We start from the raw sequence: 24,915 nt of genomic DNA on the forward strand, positions 1-24,915 counted from the left end.
TCGCGGTCCTTCTCCGGAATTCAGGTTCAGCACGGAATGCTTTCCTGTGCTGGTCGAAAAAACCGCCGGGACAAATCGCTCTCGATGGCAACCAAGATGTCAAGGACAAATCGACTGATAGCTGGACGTTATGATTTTACGAAAAGCACTTACACCCGCGGCCCGAGGATTGTGACTTTCGTCTTCTTGGTGTGATGGAAACGGTACCGACATTCACTGTGCCTTCACAATGAAACTCGTCTCTTATGTGGTTAGTTTCTCTGATAGCGATTGATCCAACAGATCGTTGCTGCAGAACTGATTGTGTCAGACCCCCAAAACTGCGCAATGAGTAGCTAGAAGACGCACACCTGATGTACCAGCGCGCGTTCGAAAATCAGAAAGCCACTTTCGAGGCGCGCAAGATCCATAAGGGACTATGCTCTCCTACAATGACACGGCGACACGCGTTCCAGGTGAATTCTAGGACATTCATGGAGGGCGCTGTAAGAGATCAGCGTTGGATCGGACATCGGACGCGGTCGGGTCCAGGCCGCTCTAATGCCAATGTGAACCAAACAAACACCAGCCACCGAATTTGCGGAGGCTGCTGGATGGCCTTTCATTGCGCAAACACTTCACTCATGGCGGTGAGTAGGCGCTTTCACATCTCTACATTCCGTATATATTGAGTTGATCAACATCTAGTCGCGTTGTTCCTCCGTTTTGCGAGCAGTTTCTCGGTCAAGGTATGCTGAGTTGCCCATGGATTGCAACGTATTCCAGCTCACACCTATCCTAGGCGTCCAGCGCCTCTTAGATGGCTCGCAACGGCTGCTCCTGAGGTCTCATCGTCCACGGCACCCCCACCCCCATTGCCGACAGACCCCAAACTCAACCAACTCGTTGATAGTATCTCGGGGCTCACTCTCCTCCAGGCCGCGGATCTTGTCACTCTTCTCAAAGTCCGTATGGCACTCCATCATACCCTACGCGTATTCACATGTGTTATCCTTTCACAGACGCGTCTGAATATCCAGGAGATTGCCATGCCTGCTGCGGGTCCGACAGTAGCAGCCCCAGCGGCCGAAGCCGAAGCCGCCGTAGAAGTTCGCGTTTTCTTTGATCAAACCACCCGTCGTCTTACGTGTCTTCACTTTTTTTCAGGAGAAGCCCAAGGAAAAGACGATTTTCAACGTGAAGCTTGAGTCCTTCAACCCCGCGGCGAAGCCTAAGATCATCAAAGAGGTCAAAGCTCTGGTTCCCAACCTCACTCTGATTGAGGTACGTGTTATTGCTTACTTAACGAAATCTTGACTCTCGATTTTGGTTCTGTATCTTTAGGCTAAAAAGTTCGTCGAGTCTTTACCAAAAATCCTCAAGGAGTCGTTGCCGAAGGAGGATGCCGAGAAAGTCAAGAAGACCTTCGAGACTCTTGGCGGCGTTGTTGTTCTCGAGTGATCACCCTAGACCTCGTCTATCTTACGCACGCATACTGCCTCTCCACTTTTTTTCATGCCTCTAGCGTGACTTGAGCTGTTCGGATCGGTAATCTGCAAAATTAGATCATATTCCGTACAGGCAACTAGACGACGCCTACTGCACAAGAAACAGGAGGAAAACTAAAGGAAAACAGTGGGAACGAGTGGGGGAACGGACAGAGTTCACTGCAGCGTAATAAAATTAAGTACCAAGCCCGCCCTCAATCCTCCGACAAGTACCGATATTCAAATCGGAAATCGCTCTTCTTCCGCTGACACCAGCTACCTTCCCAATCAAAGTAAACATACACACCCTGTTCGTACTCATCCGTGATTGCCTGCGGCTCAGAATGTCTCTGGAACCATGTCAAATACTTCACATGGAATCGCCATGACTGACGCTTGAGCTCTTTGGCCGCAAGATACCTGGAAGAATCATGAATGAGCCAAGTTTGTGTGATGGGTTCATGTGGAGGAAGGGCTACGCACTGTTGATAGGTGCCGGGAAGGAAGTAGAACACATAGAAGAGTGTCTCGACGTCTAATTGCGAGAATAGACCCTGTGAGCTCAAAATGGGATTTGTCGCTTGTGGATAATACGACGGCGTTTGATAGGGGTTCCGCGGAACGTAGTACTTAGGCCTGAGGTGAAGTAAAGCCACTCAACGTCCATGTCTTCTCACGTATGCATAGCAACTCACTTCTCTGTGTCCTGTGGTTGCGGCATAGTGTTGTAACTACCCTCCAACAGTTTGTGCACCTGATCGAGGTTCGTCATTCGATGCGCGGCTGAGAGGCGAGCGAAGAGATGAAAAGATCAACATCCTGAGCTTGTGTATCACCAGCAACAACAAACCTTTCTGTTTTACGTTTTCAAATGACACGACTAAATCGGAGAGTGATCCTGGGAAGGCATTGGGCACATTTGACCTCTGCTGCAAGGACGGAGTCATGCTCTGGGTCGGTGCCGCTGATGGAGGTCGCTGTCCTGCCATCTGTGACTGCTGAGGATTGAGTATTGGTACGCTCTGCTGATGTTGCTGTTCTGTAACCTTCACACCAGGCGGGAACTGTGGTTGTTGCTGTTGCGGGACCGGGAGTGGCGACGAGCCACTAGATGAGGAATGCGGCAATTCTACTGCCAGGGTTGGTGCGGTTGCACCCACAGGGAATTGTTGCACTTGTTGTGGAAGCGGCGAAAGTTGTGGTGCAGGCTGTGTCGTGGGTTGAACACCATTCGTCTGTGATTGTGTCGGTGCTTGTTGCGCTTCGGATAATGCTTGCTGTAGGTCGTGTATGGATTTTACGTGAGAGGACTGAAGCGGAAATGACATGCGTATGCACTCACATTGACATGAGGCGACTGTGAACCGACTCGTGGCGAGGCTACAGCCAGAAAAAAAAAGATATGAAAACAAGATAATAAATGGTCAAGAGTCATCTCTTTACCGTCGCGTGAACGAGATGACGTCGTTCCTGATGCCTCCATACCCGACAAAGCTTCAGACAGTGCAGGTGAATCAGTGGAACCATCGAGTTGTTGTACAGATTCAGAAGTCGAGGAAAGCAAAGGGCTTGTCGTAGATGGGTGAGTCAAGCTTGGTGATGAGAGCACGGCATTGTATGTTTCCTGTGTAATTGTCACGTTCGATGGATTAGGTACTGGACTTTCAGTTGCGACCGACAACGGCTGTATCGATGGGGGATTTGCCACAGCTGCATTGTTTTGTGTGCTTGTTGAAGGTGTAACCGCTGCCGCCGCCGCCGCCGCGTATCGTATTGGCGGAAGTTGTGGAGCTGGTGGTCTCGGTTGTGTACTCGGTAATCCTGCCTTCAGAATGCTCGCCATGGGCTGCTGGGCAAAATTTGGATTTGGTGGTGGTTTTGGTGCTAAACAAACGTCGTTATCGACAATTTCTGATTCGACGCGAATGGCTTTGCAAATAACTGAGCTCACCTTCTGCCACTATTGAATGCTCTGACGGTGATGTTAAAAGACCTGACATACTTCCAGCTCACGAACGAACACAACTCACTGCGTAGTTGTAATGCAACACTTGCTTTCTTCATGATGGGACTACCGTCACGTTTACTACTTGACACGCTTTCTTCATCATGTTTCTTTGATGGTGTCCGAGGTGGGAGATCCGCTGTGATAAAACATAAAGCATAACTCAAAGCCGGCGTTATAAGTCCCAATGAAGTAATACGAACCTTCGCTGGCCTCGTCAGAGTCGTCACTATCCCGCTCGTCCGCGACCAAGCCGAATTTTTCTTCCTCTTCGTCCAAATTGAGCTCGTCGTACATGCCCTCGTCCTCGTCATAGTCATCGTTCTACTGCCCCCTAAGTGCTCCTTTGTATGTCTGATTAAAATGTAACATACCGCATTGGCCTCGACGAAATAGTCGATGTTGTCTTTCAACCCATTCACGCGTTCTGGCGTAAGGGAGCCATTATCGAGTAACCGCATCATAATCTCCAGCCGGCTGACATGCCACTTCCGCCGCTCGTTCAGATGCTCCAATTCCTCAAGTCTCTCCTGTGCGGTTGCCCCGACCTTGCCCTTCTTCCTTCCTCCCCCCTGTAGTGTTTCGATCTCTGCTTCTGCTCCCTCCACCTGCAAGAGAAGCTCTTCTACGCATGTCTGTAGCCACTGCGTCGCTTCAAGCTTCTCCTGGGCCTTCGGGTCGAGCTTGGCGGATTGTAAAAGGCCGCCCTTGGAGAACGCCTTGGTCTTCATCTCCTTTTCGCATGCCTTGAATTTCTCCATTTGCTGGACGCGAAACGAATGAGTTCTCGTGGTCGAAATGTAATGAAAGTACCGAGGAAAGGGAAGCATGCGAGGTTGTTTGGGCGAGACTCAGCGTGTCCAGATGATAACGTTGGGTTCCTGCTCCCCGTGGAAGAAGCCGCAATAAAACAGATAAATGAGTGCTCACCGTCTCGATCAACCTCCGGTTCTCAAGCAATGCTGTCTTGTCCTTGATGTCATTGCTCGCGACCCATGTCTTGATTTGATCTCGGAGTCGCTGTAGCTTCTTGATTTGAGTTTTCAGTTCCGTCTCCAGCTTCTCCTTTTGCGTCATGTTTGTCGACGCCTGCATCTTGTCGTATATCGACTCGAAAAGCTCGACGCCCTCCGAAACCTTCTTCAAGGTTCGGTCGATTTCCGCTGTACTCCCAGAAGAAGAATATCAGTATGGTTCTTGATTAATGCTTTGTATGAGCGGGTCTCGCTGCGCACTTTGTAGCTTTCTTGCAGCCATGATTATGGAGGTGGTACTGACGTTGGGCAAAGCGTCTCCGAGAATCAAAGTGCTTGATTATCTAATCTCATGCGTGAGTACCCCGGAGACCAAGCTGTATGGTATCTGGAGAAATTTCGGTTTTGTCGTCCTTGGTATAAGTAATCGAAAAAACACGGTTTGTGCACTATGAGCTCGGGTAGATCTTTGGAAGGCTCCCCAAGCATAACAAAAGATAGGGTGATCCCGCCATCTATTGGTGTACACATGACAAGCCTAGTTGCTGTGGCGAAGATAGTGGGGGAAAAGGCTAACAATATCAAGATTTACATGCGCTCGGTTTGATCAGACAATATTGAATAGACATCGTGCAGTGTCAGCGAGAACAATAAGGCAGCCCTAGTGTGAGGGCGTGGGAAAGCAAATGTGTTAGATTGGACTATAGCACATTGGACCCGGTTGTGGCTGGTTCTGTTCTTCCTTATCGACTGTTCTCCCCTCTTCCTTCCTCCGACTTCACCTTTTACGACTTTTACGGTTCATTGCCCCCACGTCGCTCGTTCTACCATCATGAAGGCCTTGAGAAAGTCTCTCAACGCAAGCAAGGAGACCCCTCATCATCAAATATCCACCCCTCTACCCTCCGTATCCAAGCCTCCCGCCGCCATTATTCCTCCGCAGAAAGTCATCCGAGCACTTGATTCCTATCGCTCCAGAGCGCCTCAACAGTTATCTTTTCAAAAAGGCGACTTCTTCTACGTTATTCGCCCGGTTGAAGATCAGGGCTCATGGTACGAAGCACATAACCCTATGACGGGGGCTCGAGGGCTGGTCCCGAAGGCCATGTTCGAGGAGTTTCGCAAAGGGGAAGCCGCGTGAGTCCTTTGCATTTCTACCTTCATTTCTCTCCCATGGCTTAAACTCGCGTGCATCGTCTTAGCACTTCACGGAATTCACAGGCGCTTAACTCTGCACCAATCAGTCCTCCTTTCATGGGACCCTCGAAGATTCAAGTCTACTATGCGGTGGTCATGCACGACTTTGTTGCGGAGCGCACGGACGAACTCGACGCCAAGGCTGGCGATCCCATCTCTGTCGTCGCGCAATCCAATCGCGAATGGTTCGTGGCCAAGCCTATCGGCCGTCTGGGAAAGCCAGGCCTTATACCAGTCTCATTTGTGCAAGTTCGCGATCCCACGAATAATCGGCCCATTGAGGATGTGGGCAAGTTGATAGACAGTGGCAGCCTTCCTCGCGTTGAGGAATGGAAGAAACAGATGCTCAACTACAAGGCTAACAGCATTACGCTAGGTATTCTAGACGATGTAGCATCACCCAACCCTGTCATGAACAGTCCATTCATGCCGGCGTCTGGTGCGACTCCGCCACCTGCCACCACCAAGCCTGACATCGCCATCCAAGAGCCATCGCCTCTTTCAGACCAGCAAGCCTCCACCGGTCTCTCGCAGGTTCCAGACGAGCTACCGGAGGGTCTCCTCCTTGACGCAGAAGTGGTCTCTTTCCACGCTGAATTGGACGAGTACTGGTACCGCGTACATGCGCTGTATCAGCCCTACAGCCCCATGGGATCCAACTCTCTTCCTCTTGCCAAGGAACTCGTTCTCTTCCGCGCCTATAACGACTTTTTTGAATACCAAACTTCGCTCCTCGAGGTGTTTCCCCGTGAAGGAGGCAAAGAACAGCTACATCCTAGGATTATTCCCTACATGCCTGGACCGCCGAATGAGCTCAACGACAAAGTTGCGGCAGATACGCGGGATGATCTAAGATTCTACTTGACATCGCTATCTCATTTGAATCGGACGACGGCTCGGTATATCCTCGAGCACTCCTTGACGCGCGCTTTTCTCGCTCTCAAGCCGGGAGATGTTGAAAATGATGTTGAACCTCAGTATGAGAAGATGGAGAAGGCAGGCTGGTATGAGCCGATGGAGGAGCCAGTGATTGTGGAACGCACTGATTTACAGCCTGATGATGATGTTCAAGTGAGTATGGGCAATTTGACGATAAACGGGGGGCGTCGTGTAGATAGCGATGGTTCCGAGTACGGTGACGAACCAGACGGTCACCTGTATGGACAAAACCCGACCAACGGAGCGCGTACGGGTCTCGATCAACGGCTTCGACAATCCAAAGGAGATCCGGGGTATACCGTATATGGCCACGAACGCAGTGGCTCCTCATCATCTGCTGCTCGCGGAACATCCCCAGACCCACATGCCCGTTTGCGCGGTCACGCGCCATCTCACTCGTACTCGAACAGTCTCTCTCCACTTGACACTGATCCACACCGCAACAGTACGCACTCTCGTTCGTCTACGTCTTCTTCATCTCGTTGGCCAGAGAATTCACACTCCTCTCACAACACTCAAGCTACATCGCCTACCTCTCAGTCGCATTCGTCGGTTCATGGCTCCTCCCGCTCACACTCGCTTGCCTCGCCAAACAACCCACATATTTCGGCGAACAACTCACAGACAGCATTCATCAAAATAAAGATCTTTGATCGCATCTCGAATGACTTGATTGCGATCCGTGTACACCCGCTTGTGACACATGAACAGCTCATGGACAAGGTACAAACACATCTTGGCGGGCAGGTTGGAAAACTATCATACCGCGACAGCGTCGGCGGGCGAAGCGATGGTTTTATCGCGCTGGAGCAAGATGATGATCTACGATCCTGGTTGGAGAGCACGGAGAAACATGTGTTGTACGCTGATTGAGCTCAGCGGTTACACCGAGATTGAGAGTGCGACAAGCTTGTCATTGCATCATGATGAAATCGTGTTTTCACGTACGTGTTGTGTTACCAGTATCTCGCCTTTGACTACGTTCAGACGCGGTGTTTTGAATATTTTCCTATTCTTTTTATTATCTTTCGTGTTCTGTTTTTCTGTCTTCCTCTCTCGCTACCATTTTCTTTCGGCCTTGCACTCTGGATTGTAGGCTAAGTTTATCTTCGTTCGTCTTCGCCTGTTCCGTATTTGACTTCGTTCTGTTCGTCCTACTTTATTGTTGCATTGTACGTTTTACACACAGGTTCCCACCCGCCGCGCCTTCTGATACGATTTCTAGCCGTGCTACGGACGTGTAATCTATGCAAACGTGTAATAGACTGTGTCTTCAGGATGAATTCCATGCTCAATTTGTGAACAGGTGTAAACGGGTTCGAACCAGTTGAAATGTTTTGTGTACCCGTCTGCCACGTGCAATATACCCACGTGTAGCGTTCGGAGATGCCAGAAATCTGTCAACTTCTAACCCAAACCGCACATTCGGTTTCCTCAGACACTATGCCTTCATTAGCACGCTACATTCGAGGTATTCGACAGGTTGGTATCAAAGAGTGGTGGCACCAAATGCAGTACATCGGTGATGTGAAGGCGGGAATATTCATGGGGAAGGACCAGTGCGTAGAGAACCACTTTTGTGAATCAATTGAGCGATTGAATGCCAAATGAACACATCACAGGTTTGGAAACCGTTATTTTGAGAACTTAAATGGAGAGCAAGAGGTACCAGGTGAGCGACCAATGGTTATTCCTTGCTATCACTTGCCTAAATGTGGTATCACAAGGCCGTCATCGTTGGGTCGACTTTGCCCAGGTGCGCTTACCCATTCTTCAGACGCCGCATGAAGCTGCTTGAAGGAATAACTAATGATTGAGACTGTCATCGAATACACGTAGCACGACAATAATGCGACGCAGGTTCCAGCCGAATGGCATGCCTGGCTCTCGCATATTCGGAAGGAGGTACCGCCGGAGGATAAAGTGATGCAAGCCGTGTCCCCACCTTGGAAAGCTGTAAGTCGCGACTGCAGAATACATAGGTATAGGCTCCTTGTTCACATCCGGTTCCATGTAGCCATGGATCGAGAATCTGACTGGAACAAGAGGTGCATATCGTTCCTACAACACCGCGAAGCCAAAGATCGAGACATGGGAGCCTAAGACCCTTCCTCGACACTAGTCATCCATACCTTCTACATGTGCTACCCCTCTCGCAATGCATTTGCTTTAGTACAATGTTTATAGGCATCTCAACGTATATGATCATTCTCGGCCACTAGCATATCTTCAACCACCATCTCTGCAATTGCCAAGCTCGCTGTGAGCCCGGGGCTTTCAATCCCCATCAAACTGATCATTGGGCTTCCGCTTCGTCTTCGAAAATTCGGCAAGAAGCTACGATCGTAATCCTTCCGCAACACGAAGTCTTGGAAGCCTCCGCCTGGAGGAACGAGTTTCGGTCTGATGCCAGCATAGTCCGCCTTCAATCCATCCAACTCAACTCCTGGTAGATAGCGTGATATGGCTTCGTGCATATCCTGGATCCTTGACTCATCAGGCGCTAGATATTGCATCCAAAAGTCTACATCAGACGTGTCCTTCGGGGGTGAAATCCACTCCAAATCCGGCCCAAAGCGCACTTTGCCCTGTAAATCCAAAGTGAGATGCGTTCCCAACGATTGAAATGCGTGAGCTCCTTTGTCGGCAGATGACGATGCTTCGGGGCAAGGGTAGATCAAGTGCGAAACGCATGAGATACCTGGACCGGTGTACGACGCGTAAGACCCCCGTGCATAGTACATTGGTATGCGCTTGCGCGCATCGAGCAGCGAGTTCAGTATCAATGGGCCAGAAAGCCCAGAGGCGTTTATCAACACGCGAGCGAATATTGCATATGTGTCAGAGTCTTCGGATAACCTCTCCGAAAAACGGGGAACGGCCTGCACGACCCAGCCAGGCACTCCATCTGGTCCCGTGTACGTCGGGTCAACGCGCACGACTCGACTCTGAAAGGACAAGGGTGATTCAAAATTAGCTGTTATATCTTTCTGGAGACTTTGCATGAAGGCGTGTGAGTCTATGATGCCTGTCTCGGGGCTCCAAAGTGCCGCAATGACATTTGGTGAAAGCTCTGGTTCGAGCTCACGCGCTTGGTCACCAGATAAAAGTTCTAGAGGCAGAACAGAATCGTGCTCTCCTTTTGATGTCCAGTGAGGCGGCGGTAGGAGGGATCGAGCATTGGATCTCAGATATTCGAGGTACGGAAGTTGATTAGGTTCGGTAGCAACGACCAGCTTGCCCGTTCGCTGGAAAGGAATATCGTGCTTTTCACAGTAGTCGTAGAGCAATTGACGTCCACGGAGACAAAGGCGTGATTTCAGCGAATTTGGAGGATAGTATAGCCCTGCGAAGCGGTCAGTATGTCCTGATTGATCATCTAGCGACATCATACCTGAATGAATGACCTCCGAGTTTCTCGAGCTGAAATTATGGTGGTTTGAGACACGAGTGGGAGAAGGCTCTCTGGGAAAATGATCACGAACCTAATCTCCACACCTGCTGAGGGATGTCTTTCGAGCAGACATGTGGTCTTGCCTGGAAATCGTTGGAGCAGCTGCCTTGCGATAGTTAGACCAACCACACCTGGAGCCCATAATGTGATTGGCGACATGATAGCTCGATATATACCCCGTCCCACTCACCACCACCTACGACAACGTGGTCAAATGACCATTCGGGCATCTGATGCAGCAGACTTAGAATTGCTACCTCCACTCATATGGTGATAATATACTTACCTTATACTTGAACCAGCCCTTGCTGTTCAAGGCAGCAGTGAGATTGCGCACCATGTTTGAGACTGCGTCGTAAGAGTAGCAGTGCTGGAACGTGCGCGTGATGTGAAGGCAGAGGCTTCCCGATCAATCTCTGTCGGCAGGTGAAAGCAGATGAAAGCCCGTGACTTTTATCTGGAGGAGATCCACCAGCTACAAACCGTCAACGTTTCAACTCTCTATCTCCAGACCTCTCACTTTTTCGGTACAGATAAAGCAACAAACATCTGAAATCATCTCGTTGTAAAACAGACTCAAACTTTCCATGGCCTCTGTCGTCACAACGGGGCCCTTCCCCGAAGCTCCCTCATTTGAGGGCAAACTGGCCGCATTCGACTCTATCCCTCTCTTCATGAAGTCTCTCCCAGAAGGAGACAGCGACAACGCTGCGATTTCCGCCCTTCAAGATCTAGCTTACGACGGCACTCCGGATGGTGGGTGAGCTTGGTCCATCATCCGTCTCACTTTGGACCCTGTTCACGAGCGACTACCAGAGATCGCGCAGAATTTCAAGGACCAAGGCAATGACTACTTCAAAGGCAGACGCTACCGCGAAGCCTTGGGTTTCTATACACAGGGGGTAGATGCTAAGCCCACCGATGTAGCATTACGAGAAGCGCTGCTATGCAATCGTGCGGCATGCAATCTGGAACTAAGTACGCCCACTGAAATCTATACATTTTCTTCTTACTGACACACAACCGTCCAGATAACTATGGGTCAGTTCTCCGCGATTGTTCGGCGGCCATCACAATCAACCCTAAGTCGGCCAAAGCATACTACCGCTCAGGTCTCGCATTGATGGCCTTGGAGAGGTTGGATGAAGCTTTAGATTGTTGCGACCGCTATTTAGAATTTGACAAAGACAACATGGGCGTCGTAGCGCTGCGCGGAAAGGCGAGCACGAAGAAGAAAGAGAAGGAAACAAAAGAAAGAGAGCGCCTAGAACGGATACGGAAAGAACAAGAAGAACAGAGGGCGTTGAAGGCGGCGTTCGCGGTGCGTGGTCAAATGTTAATGGGATAAAAGACGAACCTTTTAACATCCAGCTTCATAAAGGAGCGCAATATCATTGAGGTACCCAATCCTCAAGGCTCAGCCAACCCTTACGCTCCCCACTTCGATCCAGAAGCCCCGACCAAAACGTCTTTGATTATCCCTATCTTCTTCCTCTACCCACAACACGCCACCTCCGATGTAATCCAAGGATACATTGAAGACACACCCTTTTCCGCCCACCTAGCGGCGATGTTTCCCCCGCAAGCACCCGCTCCTGATTGGGACCGGAATGGGGAATATGTAGACGGCCAGCTGGTGATATATGCGATCACGAGGGCGAAGAGGCTATTGAAAGTGGGCAAAAATATGACACTGAGGTCAGTGTGTAGGGCGGCGAGAGCGAAGGATGGATCGCCCAAGGATGGACTGGAGTTGAAGGATGGGTGTCTAAGTTTCGTTGTGTTGGTGAAGGGGGAAGTGGAGGCCCATTGGGTGGAGGAGTTCAAAAGAAGTCGAGATTCATAACGTCAAGATTTTTGTGCGATGAGTCTACACTATCAGCCATAGAGGCGCGTACCAAGGATGGAAGAGGGCTGCTGAAGGGGATCATGCATCATGGCCGACCAAGTCGTCACCAGTCAGAGGCGCGGCATTGTTGTTTGAGGTAGAGAAAATATAACATAAAAACTAAAGATCGGGCAACATTCCTTAGGCAATGCCTCAGATGTGAAATGAAAGTGAACTGAAGGAGCTGGTGTGGGTGAGAGGGTGTGTGGAGGAGTGCAGGGTGCGGGTGGCGCCACATCAGACGTTGTCCTTATTTGGTACCCACAACTTTCATCTACGGCAAGTATCAACACCAAAAGACAGTGACGACGGAGACCAGCCCGGTGAGTAGAAATCTATCATTCAAATGCCTTTGGAGGGACCTATAGGGTCACTAGACGACGCCGGGGGCGAAATTTTGGAGAAAGAGTGCATAGATTGGGATGGATGCGCATTGAGAGGATTGGATGCTAACTCCATACTCGATCCGCTCATAGGGCCCATCTTCACATCATGTCAGTACAACACAAGATTCTGCGCACGGCGAACGCCCCTTCGACCGCACCCGATGAGACCGAGACCAGCGTCGCGCAGGCGTTGATTGACCTCGAAAACAACGTCCCGGAGCTCAAGGCTGAACTCCGGCCCCTTCAGATCTCTGCTGCCCGTGAAGTTGACGTTCGCGGCGGCAAGAAAGCCATCGTCGTCTTCGTCCCCGTGCCTCAGCTCAAGGCTTTCCACAAGGTCCAGCAGAGGTGCGTTTTCGTGTGGAATAGCGCACAAATGGCATGGGGCAGGTTGGACTGACACTAGATGGGCCGCATGCACAGGCTTACCCGCGAGCTGGAGAAGAAGTTCTCGGATCGTCACGTCGTATTTGTTGCCCAGCGCCGGATGCTGCGCAAGCCGACTCGCACCTCGCGCGTCAAGCAGAAGAGGCCTCGCAGCCGCACCCTCACCAATGTCCACGAGAAGATCCTCGAGGATCTTGTCTTCCCCACGGAGATTGTTGGAAAGCGGACCCGGGTTGCGGTCGACGGATCAAAATTGTTGAAAGTGTGCGTTTCACAGACTCCACTCCGTTTTGTTTTGTCTCTGCTAGCGCCGGATGCTGACGGGCTCCGACTGTACAGGTTCCTGGACTCAAAGGACTCCACATCCCTTGAGTACAAGCTCGATTCCTTTTCGTCTGTATACCGCCGTCTGACAGGGAAGGACGTCGTGTTTGAGTTCCCGGTGCAGCAGGCACAGGAGTAGAGGGGCATCTGTATTGTCCGCTTATGACATGTTTGTTCTTTACATCGCAATCATCAGAATTATGGACATGTCCAGAGCACCGCACGAGGCTATACAGCCGCAGTGTGTGGGGCTAAGTGCTGGGAGATGAGCTGAGGGGACTGTTTTTGCTCGGACCGCTGTTGCTTTGTGAGAGGAACAAACGAACGGGGCCGTTCCGTAGCTCCGAGCGCGCGATTGTGCGCGACTCGGTGACAAGGACGCGCACCCAAGTATAGGACGGCGCCCTCGGGTCGGAGGGGCACGTGAGGGCAGGCGCGTCCGGGGTCGCTCTGGTTGTGTGCTGTAGCAACTCCATCTCTCCCTCTCCCTCCTTTCCTCCTCCCTTCTCTTGCGCGCGCCCCCTCCCACCAGCTCGCCTCGGTGCGATGGCGGCATATCCACGCATGGACCCGTACAAAAGGTCCAGATATGAGCAGGGTATAGATGCCAAGATCGTGGTCATGGGTAACACAGGTCTGTCTCCTATCGCTTTCTCACCTTCCACTTCCCATAACGGCAACGCCGCTCGCCGCCACACCCGCCCGCTCACCTTCTCACCCGGCCTACAGGCGTTGGCAAGACGAGCTTACTGCAGCGCTACACCCAAAATAAGTTTGATCCCAGGAACACGACCTCGACGACCGGCGCATTTTTTGTTACGAAGAAGGTTTATGTCGATGGTATGAAGGTCAGGTTACAACTATGGGATACAGCAGGTCAGGAGAGGTTTCGGAGTATGGTATGTCTTCGGTTCTTCTTCTCCATGTCTCTGCCCTGTCTTCTGAACGATCGTTGGTAGGCACCTATGTATTATCGAGGCGCGAATGCGGCGCTTTTATTGTATGATATCACGAGCGCCGTTTCCTTCGAAGACGTGCGCGGATGGCTAGAGGGTGAGTGCGTCATTGCCGTCCGCTTTTCTAGGACGCTGATTTATAACTTTCTGCCATCTATTCGCTCTGTCGTCCACATCTGGTATCCACGCCTCCTTTGCCGTTTAGAACTGAAGAAAAACTGTTCAACCGATCTCATCATTTACATCGTCGGCTCCAAAGCGGACCTCCAACATTACAAACAAGTCTCCTCTGACCTCGCCCGTCTTTCTCTTCACCGTTGGTTCCCTCCACCGCGACCGCCAACGCCGCCGCCACCACCTCAACCATCAACTTTCTCGTATATTCGCCCGCGCTTTACCTCCTTTACTTCGATCCGTTCTGTCCCCCTCAGCAGCCCCGTAAAGCCATCACCGCCCGAATCAAACTCTTCGATGGAAGCTCCCCTGAATAGGAGCTCAGTTCTCAAACGCGCTTACACAGGCACTTCTTTCCCTGCAGCTCGCTCTACAGGCGCACTTGCTCTCAATCGGGCAAAGTCGACTAATGGGGCTTTGCAAACCTCACGCTTTGGCTCTCATAATGGCAGCCGGGCTTGGGCGGACGCCGGAGACCAAGACACCAATAGCTTGATTGAGGATTATTACGAAGACGAGGATGATGATCGTGAATGGGGTTTGGAACCAGGTATGGAGTTGTTCGAGGTTTCTGCCAAGGATGACCTAGGTGCGTGAGGAATGATTCTGTGACGTCGTCCAACTGACCATAATTTTGAGAACAGGTATCCAACAGCTGTTTGATTCCTTGATCGGCGCTATCATCCAGAAAAAGGATAGCATAGAGCAGGAGAATGAGATGAAGCGTAGGGACAGTGTATTTCTGACACCGGCAGTCAATCCGCCCACTTGGACTACGCAAGCCGAAGAAGAGGAGGCTCGGGAGAAAGCCGCTTCGCGTTCAGGAGCCTGGAGCTGCTGTCAGACATAGCCACTGTTGTATAATATTTTCCATTCTCCCCCATCGTATGTCTCGCATCGCCTTTCGACATATTGGTGACTGACCTCATGCTATTTTGACTTTGATCTCAAGCATCCGGTCACCACCTTCTTCCCCGCTACCTGTCACCTTGCTCTGTCCTCCCCGTGTCGCACGCTACTCTGCCTCGCCTTGCTTTACCTGCCCACGCACCAAGTCACGCTATCCCGTCGCTCAGCTCCATCTGTACCTGACCATATTCGTGACCATGTCTTATTCATCTCTGCCCCTTATACCTCTCCCTCTCCTTCGTTTTATCCCCTCATCCCTGCCTCCACGTTTACTTAGCGGCAGTGCTTCACTAACGTGATTTCCTACATCACCTACTCCACTCCCCCGTGTCCACCATACGCGTAATTTCGCCTAACCCCCTCGCTCCTTTCTCTTTCCGTCTCCATCCCTCCGTTTTCAGTCTCTCGTTTCGTTCTCTCTTCTCTCCCTCGTCTGGCGGGTTTCTCTTGACTTATCTGCGTATACCATATATTTTTGTTACTCTCGACAGGATATGTTCGCAAGGTGTTTGTCGGTCTCACTTTTCAGACTCACTGACATGGCAGAACGGTGGGATTGGATGCAGGTCTTGGCTTCCCACCACGACGCTTGAGTACTTAGTGTCTGTAGCTATGTACATGTTGTTTAAAGGCCTACATTTATTGCGGGTTGTACGTTCCAATTGCGTTTGGGATGCACGCGTGCGAGTTTGAATGGACGATATGGCATCTGGTCGCTATATCAAGGACTGTGGCACACATTGTACTTGTAACATATTCGCGAGCGAGGGACCGAAGACGGAGCAGCCGCTCGGCGGAGAAATCAAGACTCCGCGGCATGATGTTGAGTGAGTCGAGCGCTACGATCGCAGACGCGGTTTCTTCCCCATCGGCCGACTCTGCTCCTGCACCACATCCTCCATGGCCCTCGTACCCCCTCATCCCGCCGCAGAGGCCCCGGTCGGAGACGAGTCCGCCGTCTGCACCCCAGAGCACTGCTTCCACGCCTTCGATGCCCTCTACTGCGCCCTCACCGACAGCGCCCCGATACCGCCCAACTTTCCCGATGAGAAATAGTGCGCACGCCCTTCCCCCTTTCCCCCGTGGTCCGTGGTACCCCACACCGCTTTCTGACACCCGGTGCGCCGCATAGCCCCCTCTTCGTGACGTGGAACACCCGCTCCTCGCGCCCCGGCCGCGCGCCCAGACTGCGCGGCTGCATCGGCAACTTCGACCCCCTCCCGCTCCACGAGGGCCTCGCAGAGTACGCCCTCATCAGCGCGTTCCGCGACCACCGCTTCCGCAAGATTGAGCGCCGCGAGCTCGACAGCCTCGAATGCGGGTGCGTGCCCCCCGTCTTCTCCCCCGCCCGCTCACAGCACAGACGCCAGGCACGCCCGCCGCGCAGCGTGTCGCTGCTCACGGACTTTGAGGACGCGTCCTCCTACCTCGACTGGACGGTCGGCGTGCACGGCATCCGCATCGCCTTCTCCCACCCCTCGACCCTGCCCTCCTCCGACGCCCCCTCCCCGCTCTCCTCCTCCGCGTCCCTCCTGAGCAGCGCTGCGCACACGTCCGCCCGCCCCTCGCCCTCCTTCTCCGCGACGTACCTCCCCGAGGTCGCGCCAGAGCAGGGCTGGGACAAGATCGACGCCATCGATAGCGCGATCCAGAAGGCCGGGTGGCGCGGCCCCGTCACGGAGGACCTCCGCCGCCGCCTCCACGTGCGGAGGTACCAGAGCAGGAAGTGCACCGTCGGGTGGGACGAATACGTCGAGTGGCGCCGCCTTAACGGCGGCGAGATCTGAACCTCGCATACAGCATATTACCCAGTGAATTCACTAGAGGCCGTGTACACTAGACGGGGCGGTCGCGCGTCACGAGTGGGCCGCGACCGCCCTGAGCGTCGAAGTTTTCGCTCATTCTGTATTTGTCTGTACTATCACTTTACCTCGGATCGTGACATCGTGGCCGCCTCAACGCCGGCCGGCGCGAATGCTGAATATATCCCACAGCGTCCATGAATTCATTTTGCACCGTCTGATGTATTATTAAGTGTATCGCCGCCGTCGCCGTCGCCGCAACCCGCCCTATAGATATCCGCGCACAACTCCGTCAGGCGCGTGCCGCGTACCTTCCCGTACCTCCGCTCCATCCTCTCGATCACGGACACCATCTTCGCCGCGTCGTTCCCGCTGACCCTGCCACATCCCATGACGACCCACCACATCAAGTGCTCCTGCACCCGCACGCTCTCCGGGAGTTCGAGGAAGCTGTCGAACAGCTGGTCGAAGTTCTCCAGAGACCACGCGCCCGGGTCCAGCGTCGGATAGACCTGATATCTGGGTAGCCTCGCCAGCTGCGGGGAAACGGGCGTGGTGGGCAGGGGCGACCGCGCGTGGCGGGAGAACCCCAGGAAGATGGACCGGAACGCGGAGACCGTCGCGGTATACGGCTCGCGTGGCCGCCGCCCGTACCTGTTCGCGGCCGCCTCGAGGTTGGGTGTGCTCAGCATCTCAGAGAAGACGCGCAGACAGCGCACGAGGTCGCCGTGGTACGCGTACCCCTGCATGAGCGTGTGGTAGGTAATTTTGTCGGGCACGATCCTACTCGAGATGACGATCGACTCGCGCTGCTCGAGGTACTCGATCACCGCGTCGAGGCTCTCCTCCCTCTCCTCCCCGTACTCGTCCGCGAGTTCGTGCTCGAACTCAAGCTCGTCTTCGTCCGCGCCCTCAGATGGCTCGTCCGCGTCCTCCGTCTCGGGCACGACGCGGTGCCTCATCACGCGATAGATGCCCTCCGCGATGTCCATCCGCCCGTTGTACGCATACGCCCATATGCACGCGTTGAGCGCGACCACGTTGAGCTCGATGCCCTGCTGCCGCATCTTTAGTAGCGTCGCGCGCACGCCCGCGAGGTCGCGCTTGCGCGTGAAGTATCCGAGCATCGACGTGTGCGAGACGACGTTCGGGCGCAGGCCCGACTGCTCTAGCATCCCCGCCGCCTGCGCCATGAACTGCTGCGAGCCCGTGCGTGCGGCGATGTCGAGCAGCATCGAGTGCGTGACGATGTCCGGCTTGATGCGTCTCGCGCGCGGCCCCGTGCGGTCCTCGCGCGCCCCCTCTTCCTCTCTCGCTTCGAGCGCATCGTTGTCCACCGAGAAGAACATCGTCCCCGGCGCCTTCCCGTGAACCATGTCCCCGTATAGGCCTATGGCCGTCGTGAAGTTCTCCAGGCGCGTCCTGCGCCACCCCTGGCCCGCGAGGTTGATTAGCGCATTCCACTGCCACAACCTCACCTGCCCGCCCTCGCGGTGGAGCGCAGACGACACGGAGAGGAGGCGTAGGAACTGGATGCGGGTACGGGGCTCGGGCCCGGACGCGAGGAGGCGGCAGATGCGGCGTAGGTGGGGGACCGGGATCGAGGACAGTGCCTCGGGTATCTTGGGGTCATGAGGGAGAAGAGAGAAGACGTAGTACGCGTTCCATACCTCCTCCCTCGAGTGGGAGGTGGACATGGTGTGGAGGAGGCGCCAGCGCGCGGCAGGATGCCCGAACTCGGCGAGCCCGCCGTCTTCTTCCAAGTCCGGGTGGAGCTCGAGGTCGCGGACCGACGGGACACCCTCTGACACATCCTCGTCCTCGTCCTCGTCCTCTGCCTCCTCTCCAAAAAAAAGATCGTCTCGAATTTCTAAGACTTGTCCGTCGTGTCGAAACACTAGCTGCTCCGTTGGCAGCACGGTGTCGGTAAGGATGGGCCATGCGGAGAGGCGCAGCACCTCCAACGGAAACGCCGGGGGAGGAAAGTCGCGGTCGTCCGCGCCGATGTGGTGGCCAGAAACTGTCAAAGAGCCAGACGAAAGCGCGTTCTCGTCCTCCTCTAGCTTCTCTGCAGAGACGTGGTCTGCGTGCAGCCTTATCTGCTCGTCGACATCGAGTTGCCAGGGGGTAGATACGATCCAAGAAGAGAGGCGTTGGTGGACGAAGGCCATTCGACGCGTGCGTGCAAGGGGTGGAGAATTGCATCGGAGGGAGTGAATGAGGCCCAGAGAAAAGGCTCTGAGCATCAAGGGAGCAGGCAGTCATTCACTGTCTGCACAGGCTCAGATATATGGTGAGGACGTGGAGAGCACCAGACACGTACCCGAAGATCGACCAAGAGAGCGCATAGACTGGCAGCCGCAGTGAGCAATGCTTCAATGAACCGAAACGGTGCGCTCTCGTCACGCCTCCGCTGTTTGGCCAAATTTGCTACCCTGAGAATTCTCCACCCATGCACTCCAATTGGTCCTCGCACACAACGCCGCAGTGGCTCGCTCATCCGAATCTCTCGTCTACATTATTCACTCGTGTCCGTGCTCGGAGCAATACTATTGCATAACATGTGGAGGTAGAGCGACAACAACGACAAACATAGATGCCTAAGTAAGAGTGCGATACAAGACGAATCAATCCCGGGCCTTGAGCGTTCCCAAGAACGCGGCCTTTTCTTCGAACGTCTGGAAAGCTCCATGCTGTGGACAGACGTAGTGAGTATGCATAAATTGCGCGCCGAACAAGACCACTTACACCGAACTTCGACGACGTATCGATGAACTTCAGCTGGACCTTCTCGAGATCCCGGCGAGAAGTGTGCACCATGAGCGACTTGCGCAGGGTGATCACACGCTTCTTGGTACCGGGGATGGAGCCCTTGAGCATCAGGTAGTCGTTCTTGACGATACCGTAGTGGGGGAAGCCACCCATGGGCGTGATCGCCTTCTTGGTGATATCCGAGTCAGTCGACGCGTTGCCGTTATCCGTGCCGAGACCGATGCGGTAGATCTTTTTGTTGAGCTCCGTGCGGTGGTGGTAACCGTCTGCAATCGCACGGTCAGAAGTGTACTCGCAAATGATACCAGACGAGACTTACTTTGACCAGCACGGGCAACGGAGAACATGACCTTCGACGGATGCCATGCACCAATACAAGCGACCTTGCGAAGACCCTTGTGCGTCTTGCGAGGAAGCTTCTTGGTACCCCAACGGTGGGTGACACCCTCGAAACCATGACCCTTCGTGACGGCAATGACATCGATAACCTCGTCTTGCTCAAAGACGGACGAAACTTCGATGGGCTTCTCGAAGAGGCCCTGAGAGAACTCGACCTTGTCGGCGACAGAGCCACCGTTGACCTGGATCTCCATCAGGTGCGCCTTCTTCTGCGCGAGGCCGGTCTTGCGGATCTGAGTGTGTGCGAGGACACGGACGACAGTGCAGTACTTGCGAACGCGCTCGAGCTCGCGGGAGATGGACTTGCCGCCGTCCTCGGCGTGCTTCTTGGCGTAGCGAGTGAAGGCCTTCTTCTTGGAGCGGTACCAGTTCTTGTAGAACCGACGCTTCAGTTCATCAGAAAGATGCGAGGCCCAGACGGTCGTGAGGGTGCGGAGACCACGGGGAGTCTCGACGTAACCGACAACACCGACAACAATGAGAGGAGGGGTCTCAATGATGGTGACGGCCTCAACGACTTCACGCTTGTGCATCTCTGTAAAAATAGATAAATTTCAGCAAAAATATTACACTTAACCGATTTTTTGCTACGCACTGGATCCTGGACGGTCAAGGTCACGGACAACGTGGGTCATACCGGCCTTGTAACCCATGACAGCAGTCAAGTGCACAGGCTTCTTGGGGTCATCCTTTCCGCAAAACCGATGTCAAACATCGTACACAATATGACTTTCTCGCGTAATTCACACACCTTGGGGAAAGACTTGACCTTTCCGCGATGACGGGCGGCACGCTTCCGGGGGAGGAAGCCAAGGGAGCCATGGCGGGGCGCTTCGTACTAGACGATCGACGCCTCGCTTCAGTGGTTTCCTTTGGCAACACAAAATATGCTACAGACCTTACGGTGACTGAAGAAAAGCGCTATTAGTCGCCTCCAACGTTGCTGGAACAAACCCACAGCACTCACCTCATCTTGGGAAATCTTGAGGGGGTGGAGGAGGGGATTACGGAACAACGGTAGTATCAATGGCAGGTGTCTAGTGGCGGTGGCTGATGAACTGTACAGTTGCTTTGGTAAGACTTGCTTTTTTCGCACGCTCCTTGAACTGTGCCGCCACAATCCCTCCGGTTCCTTCACAGCCCCCTGCGGTCTGCTATAGCAATGCATAATCTGCTGCTTTGAATGGTTTGAGCGCTGGATTCTTGAGGCCTAGAAGCTTAGCGATTCATTCCGCTTTGGTATTTTAAAGACGTCGCTGGAAGCGGATCTTGGGAACCAATGATTTCCGTCCGTATCGTCCTCGCGTACGTGCCCCATGGTCGCAAGGATACAGCGGCCCCCTCTCGGTTTGGGCGCTATGTTCCTAGCATTTAGGTCAGCACAGCGCTTGTTCTATCTAGAGCGCCGTTCGCTTCACAGTCAAAACCCATCGTTCCGCCGAGCTTCCCTGTGTTTCTCGAGTCGCTGTTCCACCAACGTCAGCCTTCAGAAACCGTTCATTCACTCAGAACCCTTCGACATTCATCAGGTTTCCAACTTGATCAAAGATGGGACACTCTCTTCCCACAAGTTAACGCCGAGGCCAGGTGGTGTGTCTCATGCGCCTTGTGGCGTTCACTCATGTGCTGTGAATAGACCTGCTGTAATCTATATGATCCTGACTGCGATGGTAGTTCCTCGACGCCGTTACTGACAGAGTAGCGCGTCTGAAGCAGATCCACGCGCTCTTGCCCCCTGGAGCGGTATGCACGGAAGTAGCCTGTTGTAGCGTACTACGACGATGACATTATGATTCTGTGGCAGCGCGGGCAGCGCGGGCGTGAGGCTGGACGACTGGAATGAAGGCGAGAGAAGGAAGACGCGTCGATTACGCGTCAGGACGCGTCTGTGACTTGTGTGACTGTTGAGGAGGTGATGCTGGCGGTGAATGGAGCCGGACGGCGCGGTCTTGTGAACATCGAACGACACACATGGCCATCGCACAAGACTCTTCCTTCGCCCCAGACTCAACCGCAGACATGTCGTCCCCTCCCTTCCTCTCCCCCGCACCCTCCCCCGTCATCAAACGCGCTCGCGTCACCTACGGTCGTCGCAGGGATATCAACACCAACGCGTCCGACCCCGACCCCGCCCTTCCTTCACACTCGCTGCCTCAGCGCAGATCCATACCCGACCACGCAGACGAGATCGTGCCGGATTCAGATGAGTTCGACATCCCTGAAACATCTCTCATGGGCGACACCGCCGACGACGGCCTCGCCAGCGACGATTCTGACAACGACGACGCGTCAAATTTGGCCCCTGTCATGTTCTCTTGGAAACAGAGGCTGAAGGAGATAGACCAAGATTCGGACGACGAGGCTCTCGACGGCGGCGGCAGCAGCGGTGGAGCAAATGCCGGCAGGGCCGCGTCTCTCTGCGCCAACACGTCACTAAGCAGTACCCGCAATATCCAGGACAATGATCGCTCTTCACGAGGCAGCCCCGCCATGCGTGACTCGTCCCCGCTTCCTCAGATCAAGCCAGACGATCTCTTCGGTGGCTCCCTGCCTTCTCTCACCGGCTCATCCGTCGCCCCTGAAACCACCTCGTCACCCTCGCCACCGCCCACCGCGCGACTCAACCGACGCAAACGCGCCGTGATCGACGAGTCCGACGACGACCAAGCGTCGAGAGACCAGTCCTCCCCGACTTCACCCCCATTTCCCCACTCCATCGCCACACCCAAGCTCCGTTCCTCCCCCACGCCCCCCACATCGGAGAATGACATGTCTCCCGCTGTGCTGCACAAGAGGAAGGGCAAGGAACGCGCGCGCTCGGTCGTGCCCCTGCAGTTCGACGAGGAAATCACCGCGGCCTCGATTGGCGATCGAAAGCTCGCCAAGGCGAAGGGCCGGCCCACCACAGAGAAGCGCAAGGCGAAGGAACGGCCGAAGCGGCCAAAGGTACGTCGCGCACGCGTTCCTGCTTCATCTGCTCGCTCACGACGCGTGTATCATATCGCGTGCAGGCGCCGACGAAGAAAGAGGCGGCCGAGACGCTGAAAGAGCAGGCGCGCCAGATGTCCGACGTTCGCCTCTCCCTCGATCGCAGCGAAACGCGACGCTTGAAGCTAACCGATTTCATGGTGAAGTCAATGCAGTGAGTGTCGCGACGATGCCACCAACCAGTAGTACCCTATCACGATTGACCATCGCCCCAATAGCCCCGCCTTTCCTTTGCCACCAAGAAGATCCCCCTCGGTCTCTTCCGATCCCATCCAGCCTTTCTCTTCTCCCTCTGTGCCCTCAGAAAACCATCAGCCTTCGGGTCCTAGCCCCAGGAGTCCTTCCCCATTCAAGTCCAATGGGCTCCTCGCCGTCCGCGCGCCTCACGCGCCTGCTGCGCCTCTCCCAGATGCGACAGATAACTCCGGCTCCGACCAAGGCGAGTTGCCCTCGTTGGGCGACATCTTGAAGAAAGAAACGGAACACCGCGCGAGGGTCGAGCGCGCGAAAGAGCTTCAGGACTTCAAGCGCCGCATGCTCCAGGCGCAGCAAGCCTCGCGCGAGGAGGCCGCACATGCGGCCTACCGAGCAGGAAGTGGGCAAGCCGCGCTCGAGGACAGCGAGGACGACGATCTGGAGGTCGTGGACGACAATATCAAAGTGGCCGCGCGGGAGGAGGCGGCGGACAGGCTGAAGAGGGCCAAGCCGAGCGCGGGGATGCGACGGCAGCTAGAGCTGGCCATGGGCCACCAAAAGGCGTACAGCGCGCTGCACGCGCACTCACCCGAGAAGAAGAGCGCGAAGGGCCGGATGAGCTTACAGGCGCTGCAGGCGGCGGCGGCGCCGTCATTTAGCTTCGGGAACGCGCGCGACGACAAGGCGATGGGGAAGAAGGCTCTGAAGGTGGACAAGAGTGACCTGGTGAAGAAGCTGTTGGCGGACGCGGCGGCGCAAAGCCAGGAGGTGATCCGGAAGAAGGAGCAGGAGTGGGTGAAGAAGGGCGGTACGCTGAAAGAGGGAACTACGAGCGAAGTGCGGAAGCTAGACGAGTACGTGGAGAAGGCGGTCAAGGCTGCGCAACGACGAGAGGCGATGGAGGAGGGCCGGGAGGTGGACGAGGACGGGGACGGGGACGGGGACGAGGACGACGGGGAGTGGCAGCCGGTGGAGCGGGGGTCGGCGAGTCCCGAACCAGAAGACGACGATCGGGGCAGCGAAGAGCTGCAAGGCGACACGACCGGAGACGCCGACGACCCGGCGGACTTCACCCCCTCTCGTCCCCGCGCTGCCCGCCGCCCCGCGGCCCGCCCTCGCGCCATCCTTGACTCCGACGCCGACTCTGACGCCGAAAACACCGCCCCTGCCCGCCCACGTCCCGGCCGCCTGCCCTCCGACGCCTCCAGCTCCCTCGACACCCCGGGCCGCATCTTCTCCCCTTTCACCTCTCAGGTCCCCGTCGCCCTCGACCTGAAACACCGCGCGTCCCTCTCATCGTTCGATGGCCACACCGACGCGGAAGATGAGCTCGGCTGCGACACCGACAAGGAGAACGTCCGGGGACTCATGTTCGACCGCGGAGAGGACAAGGAGAACAAGGCGGTCGTGCGGCTCTCGCCCGGCGAGCGCGCTGCGATTGGAGTCGAGCCCGGGATGACATCCAGGCAGGGTTCTGGGTTGTTCGGGATCGCGGAGGGCATGCGCGATAGGCTGTCGATGAGCCCGTCGGGCGTCGAGCACGGAGAACCGCAAGATGAGAACGACGCGGATGGCAGGCGCGCGCCGCTAAAGGAGCTGGTGAGCCCTCGCGCGGGCGACGACGACGACGACGACAATCCGTTCGTAGACACGCCGTCGAAACAGCCGAAGACACAGCGCCTGCGTTCGCCGTTGCCCTC

The 24,915-nt window shown here is 54.8% G+C and overlaps 11 protein-coding genes across 11 annotated transcripts; 7 read left to right on the forward strand and 4 right to left on the reverse strand.

Annotated features, from left to right (window-relative positions):
• Positions 1 to 730: 730 nt before the first annotated feature.
• Positions 731 to 1,440, forward strand: HETIRDRAFT_124018 (uncharacterized protein; the record flags this gene model as incomplete). The annotated part of the gene is made up of 5 exons (XM_009545826.1): positions 731 to 756; positions 782 to 944; positions 1,002 to 1,094; positions 1,147 to 1,263; positions 1,324 to 1,440. 5 exons carry the CDS (start codon positions 731 to 733, stop codon positions 1,438 to 1,440), a joined length of 516 nt encoding a protein of 171 aa, XP_009544121.1.
• An 89-nt stretch (positions 1,441 to 1,529) lies between these two features.
• Positions 1,530 to 4,728, reverse strand: HETIRDRAFT_458198 (uncharacterized protein; the record flags this gene model as incomplete). The annotated part of the gene is made up of 12 exons (XM_009545827.1): positions 1,530 to 1,886; positions 1,950 to 2,102; positions 2,162 to 2,249; positions 2,317 to 2,743; positions 2,809 to 2,846; positions 2,910 to 3,350; positions 3,418 to 3,438; positions 3,497 to 3,610; positions 3,675 to 3,795; positions 3,846 to 4,235; positions 4,402 to 4,634; positions 4,707 to 4,728. 12 exons carry the CDS (start codon positions 4,726 to 4,728, stop codon positions 1,682 to 1,684), a joined length of 2,253 nt encoding a protein of 750 aa, XP_009544122.1. The 3' UTR covers positions 1,530 to 1,681.
• Positions 4,729 to 5,277: 549 nt separating this feature from the next.
• HETIRDRAFT_155511 (SH3-domain-containing protein) lies at positions 5,278 to 7,862 on the forward strand (the record flags this gene model as incomplete). The annotated part of the gene is made up of 2 exons (XM_009545828.1): positions 5,278 to 5,582; positions 5,648 to 7,862. 2 exons carry the CDS (start codon positions 5,278 to 5,280, stop codon positions 7,452 to 7,454), a joined length of 2,112 nt encoding a protein of 703 aa, XP_009544123.1. The 3' UTR covers positions 7,455 to 7,862.
• Positions 7,863 to 8,024: 162 nt separating this feature from the next.
• On the forward strand, positions 8,025 to 9,410 carry HETIRDRAFT_381995 (uncharacterized protein; the record flags this gene model as incomplete). Its single annotated transcript, XM_009545829.1, has 5 exons — positions 8,025 to 8,140; positions 8,204 to 8,253; positions 8,309 to 8,337; positions 8,421 to 8,537; positions 8,599 to 9,410. The coding sequence occupies 5 exons, from the start codon at positions 8,025 to 8,027 to the stop codon at positions 8,701 to 8,703; spliced, it is 417 nt and encodes a 138-aa protein (XP_009544124.1). The 3' UTR covers positions 8,704 to 9,410.
• Positions 8,580 to 10,419, reverse strand: HETIRDRAFT_408521 (uncharacterized protein). The gene is made up of 5 exons (XM_009545830.1): positions 10,322 to 10,419; positions 10,226 to 10,265; positions 10,067 to 10,166; positions 9,976 to 10,004; positions 8,580 to 9,927 (listed from the first exon to the last, which is right to left on the reverse strand). The coding sequence occupies exons 1-5, from the start codon at positions 10,373 to 10,375 to the stop codon at positions 8,774 to 8,776; spliced, it is 1,377 nt and encodes a 458-aa protein (XP_009544125.1). The 5' UTR covers positions 10,376 to 10,419; the 3' UTR covers positions 8,580 to 8,773.
• A 203-nt stretch (positions 10,420 to 10,622) lies between these two features.
• On the forward strand, positions 10,623 to 11,881 carry HETIRDRAFT_313554 (uncharacterized protein; the record flags this gene model as incomplete). The annotated part of the gene is made up of 4 exons (XM_009545831.1): positions 10,623 to 10,791; positions 10,852 to 11,013; positions 11,067 to 11,356; positions 11,417 to 11,881. 4 exons carry the CDS (start codon positions 10,623 to 10,625, stop codon positions 11,879 to 11,881), a joined length of 1,086 nt encoding a protein of 361 aa, XP_009544126.1.
• A 534-nt stretch (positions 11,882 to 12,415) lies between these two features.
• On the forward strand, positions 12,416 to 13,159 carry HETIRDRAFT_312743 (uncharacterized protein; the record flags this gene model as incomplete). The annotated part of the gene is made up of 3 exons (XM_009545832.1): positions 12,416 to 12,657; positions 12,733 to 12,960; positions 13,036 to 13,159. The coding sequence occupies 3 exons, from the start codon at positions 12,416 to 12,418 to the stop codon at positions 13,157 to 13,159; spliced, it is 594 nt and encodes a 197-aa protein (XP_009544127.1).
• A 407-nt stretch (positions 13,160 to 13,566) lies between these two features.
• On the forward strand, positions 13,567 to 15,000 carry HETIRDRAFT_313540 (uncharacterized protein; the record flags this gene model as incomplete). The annotated part of the gene is made up of 6 exons (XM_009545833.1): positions 13,567 to 13,654; positions 13,750 to 13,919; positions 13,980 to 14,073; positions 14,182 to 14,391; positions 14,515 to 14,739; positions 14,795 to 15,000. 6 exons carry the CDS (start codon positions 13,567 to 13,569, stop codon positions 14,998 to 15,000), a joined length of 993 nt encoding a protein of 330 aa, XP_009544128.1.
• A 937-nt stretch (positions 15,001 to 15,937) lies between these two features.
• HETIRDRAFT_439194 (uncharacterized protein) lies at positions 15,938 to 17,067 on the forward strand. The gene is made up of 3 exons (XM_009545834.1): positions 15,938 to 16,114; positions 16,192 to 16,380; positions 16,447 to 17,067. Exons 1-3 carry the CDS (start codon positions 15,960 to 15,962, stop codon positions 16,844 to 16,846), a joined length of 744 nt encoding a protein of 247 aa, XP_009544129.1. The 5' UTR covers positions 15,938 to 15,959; the 3' UTR covers positions 16,847 to 17,067.
• On the reverse strand, positions 17,065 to 18,558 carry HETIRDRAFT_47433 (uncharacterized protein; the record flags this gene model as incomplete). The annotated part of the gene is made up of 2 exons (XM_009544915.1): positions 17,065 to 17,724; positions 17,809 to 18,558. 2 exons carry the CDS (start codon positions 18,556 to 18,558, stop codon positions 17,065 to 17,067), a joined length of 1,410 nt encoding a protein of 469 aa, XP_009543210.1.
• An 819-nt stretch (positions 18,559 to 19,377) lies between these two features.
• HETIRDRAFT_439196 (uncharacterized protein) lies at positions 19,378 to 21,040 on the reverse strand. Its single transcript, XM_009545835.1, has 7 exons — positions 21,000 to 21,040; positions 20,931 to 20,940; positions 20,784 to 20,870; positions 20,628 to 20,721; positions 19,953 to 20,567; positions 19,610 to 19,899; positions 19,378 to 19,554 (listed from the first exon to the last, which is right to left on the reverse strand). Exons 1-7 carry the CDS (start codon positions 21,002 to 21,004, stop codon positions 19,489 to 19,491), a joined length of 1,167 nt encoding a protein of 388 aa, XP_009544130.1. The 5' UTR covers positions 21,005 to 21,040; the 3' UTR covers positions 19,378 to 19,488.
• Between the last annotated feature and the right edge of the window lie 3,875 nt (positions 21,041 to 24,915).

Source organism: Heterobasidion irregulare (assembly GCF_000320585.1).
Source record: "Heterobasidion irregulare TC 32-1 unplaced genomic scaffold scaffold_03, whole genome shotgun sequence".
Classification (NCBI taxonomy): domain Eukaryota; kingdom Fungi; phylum Basidiomycota; class Agaricomycetes; order Russulales; family Bondarzewiaceae; genus Heterobasidion; species Heterobasidion irregulare.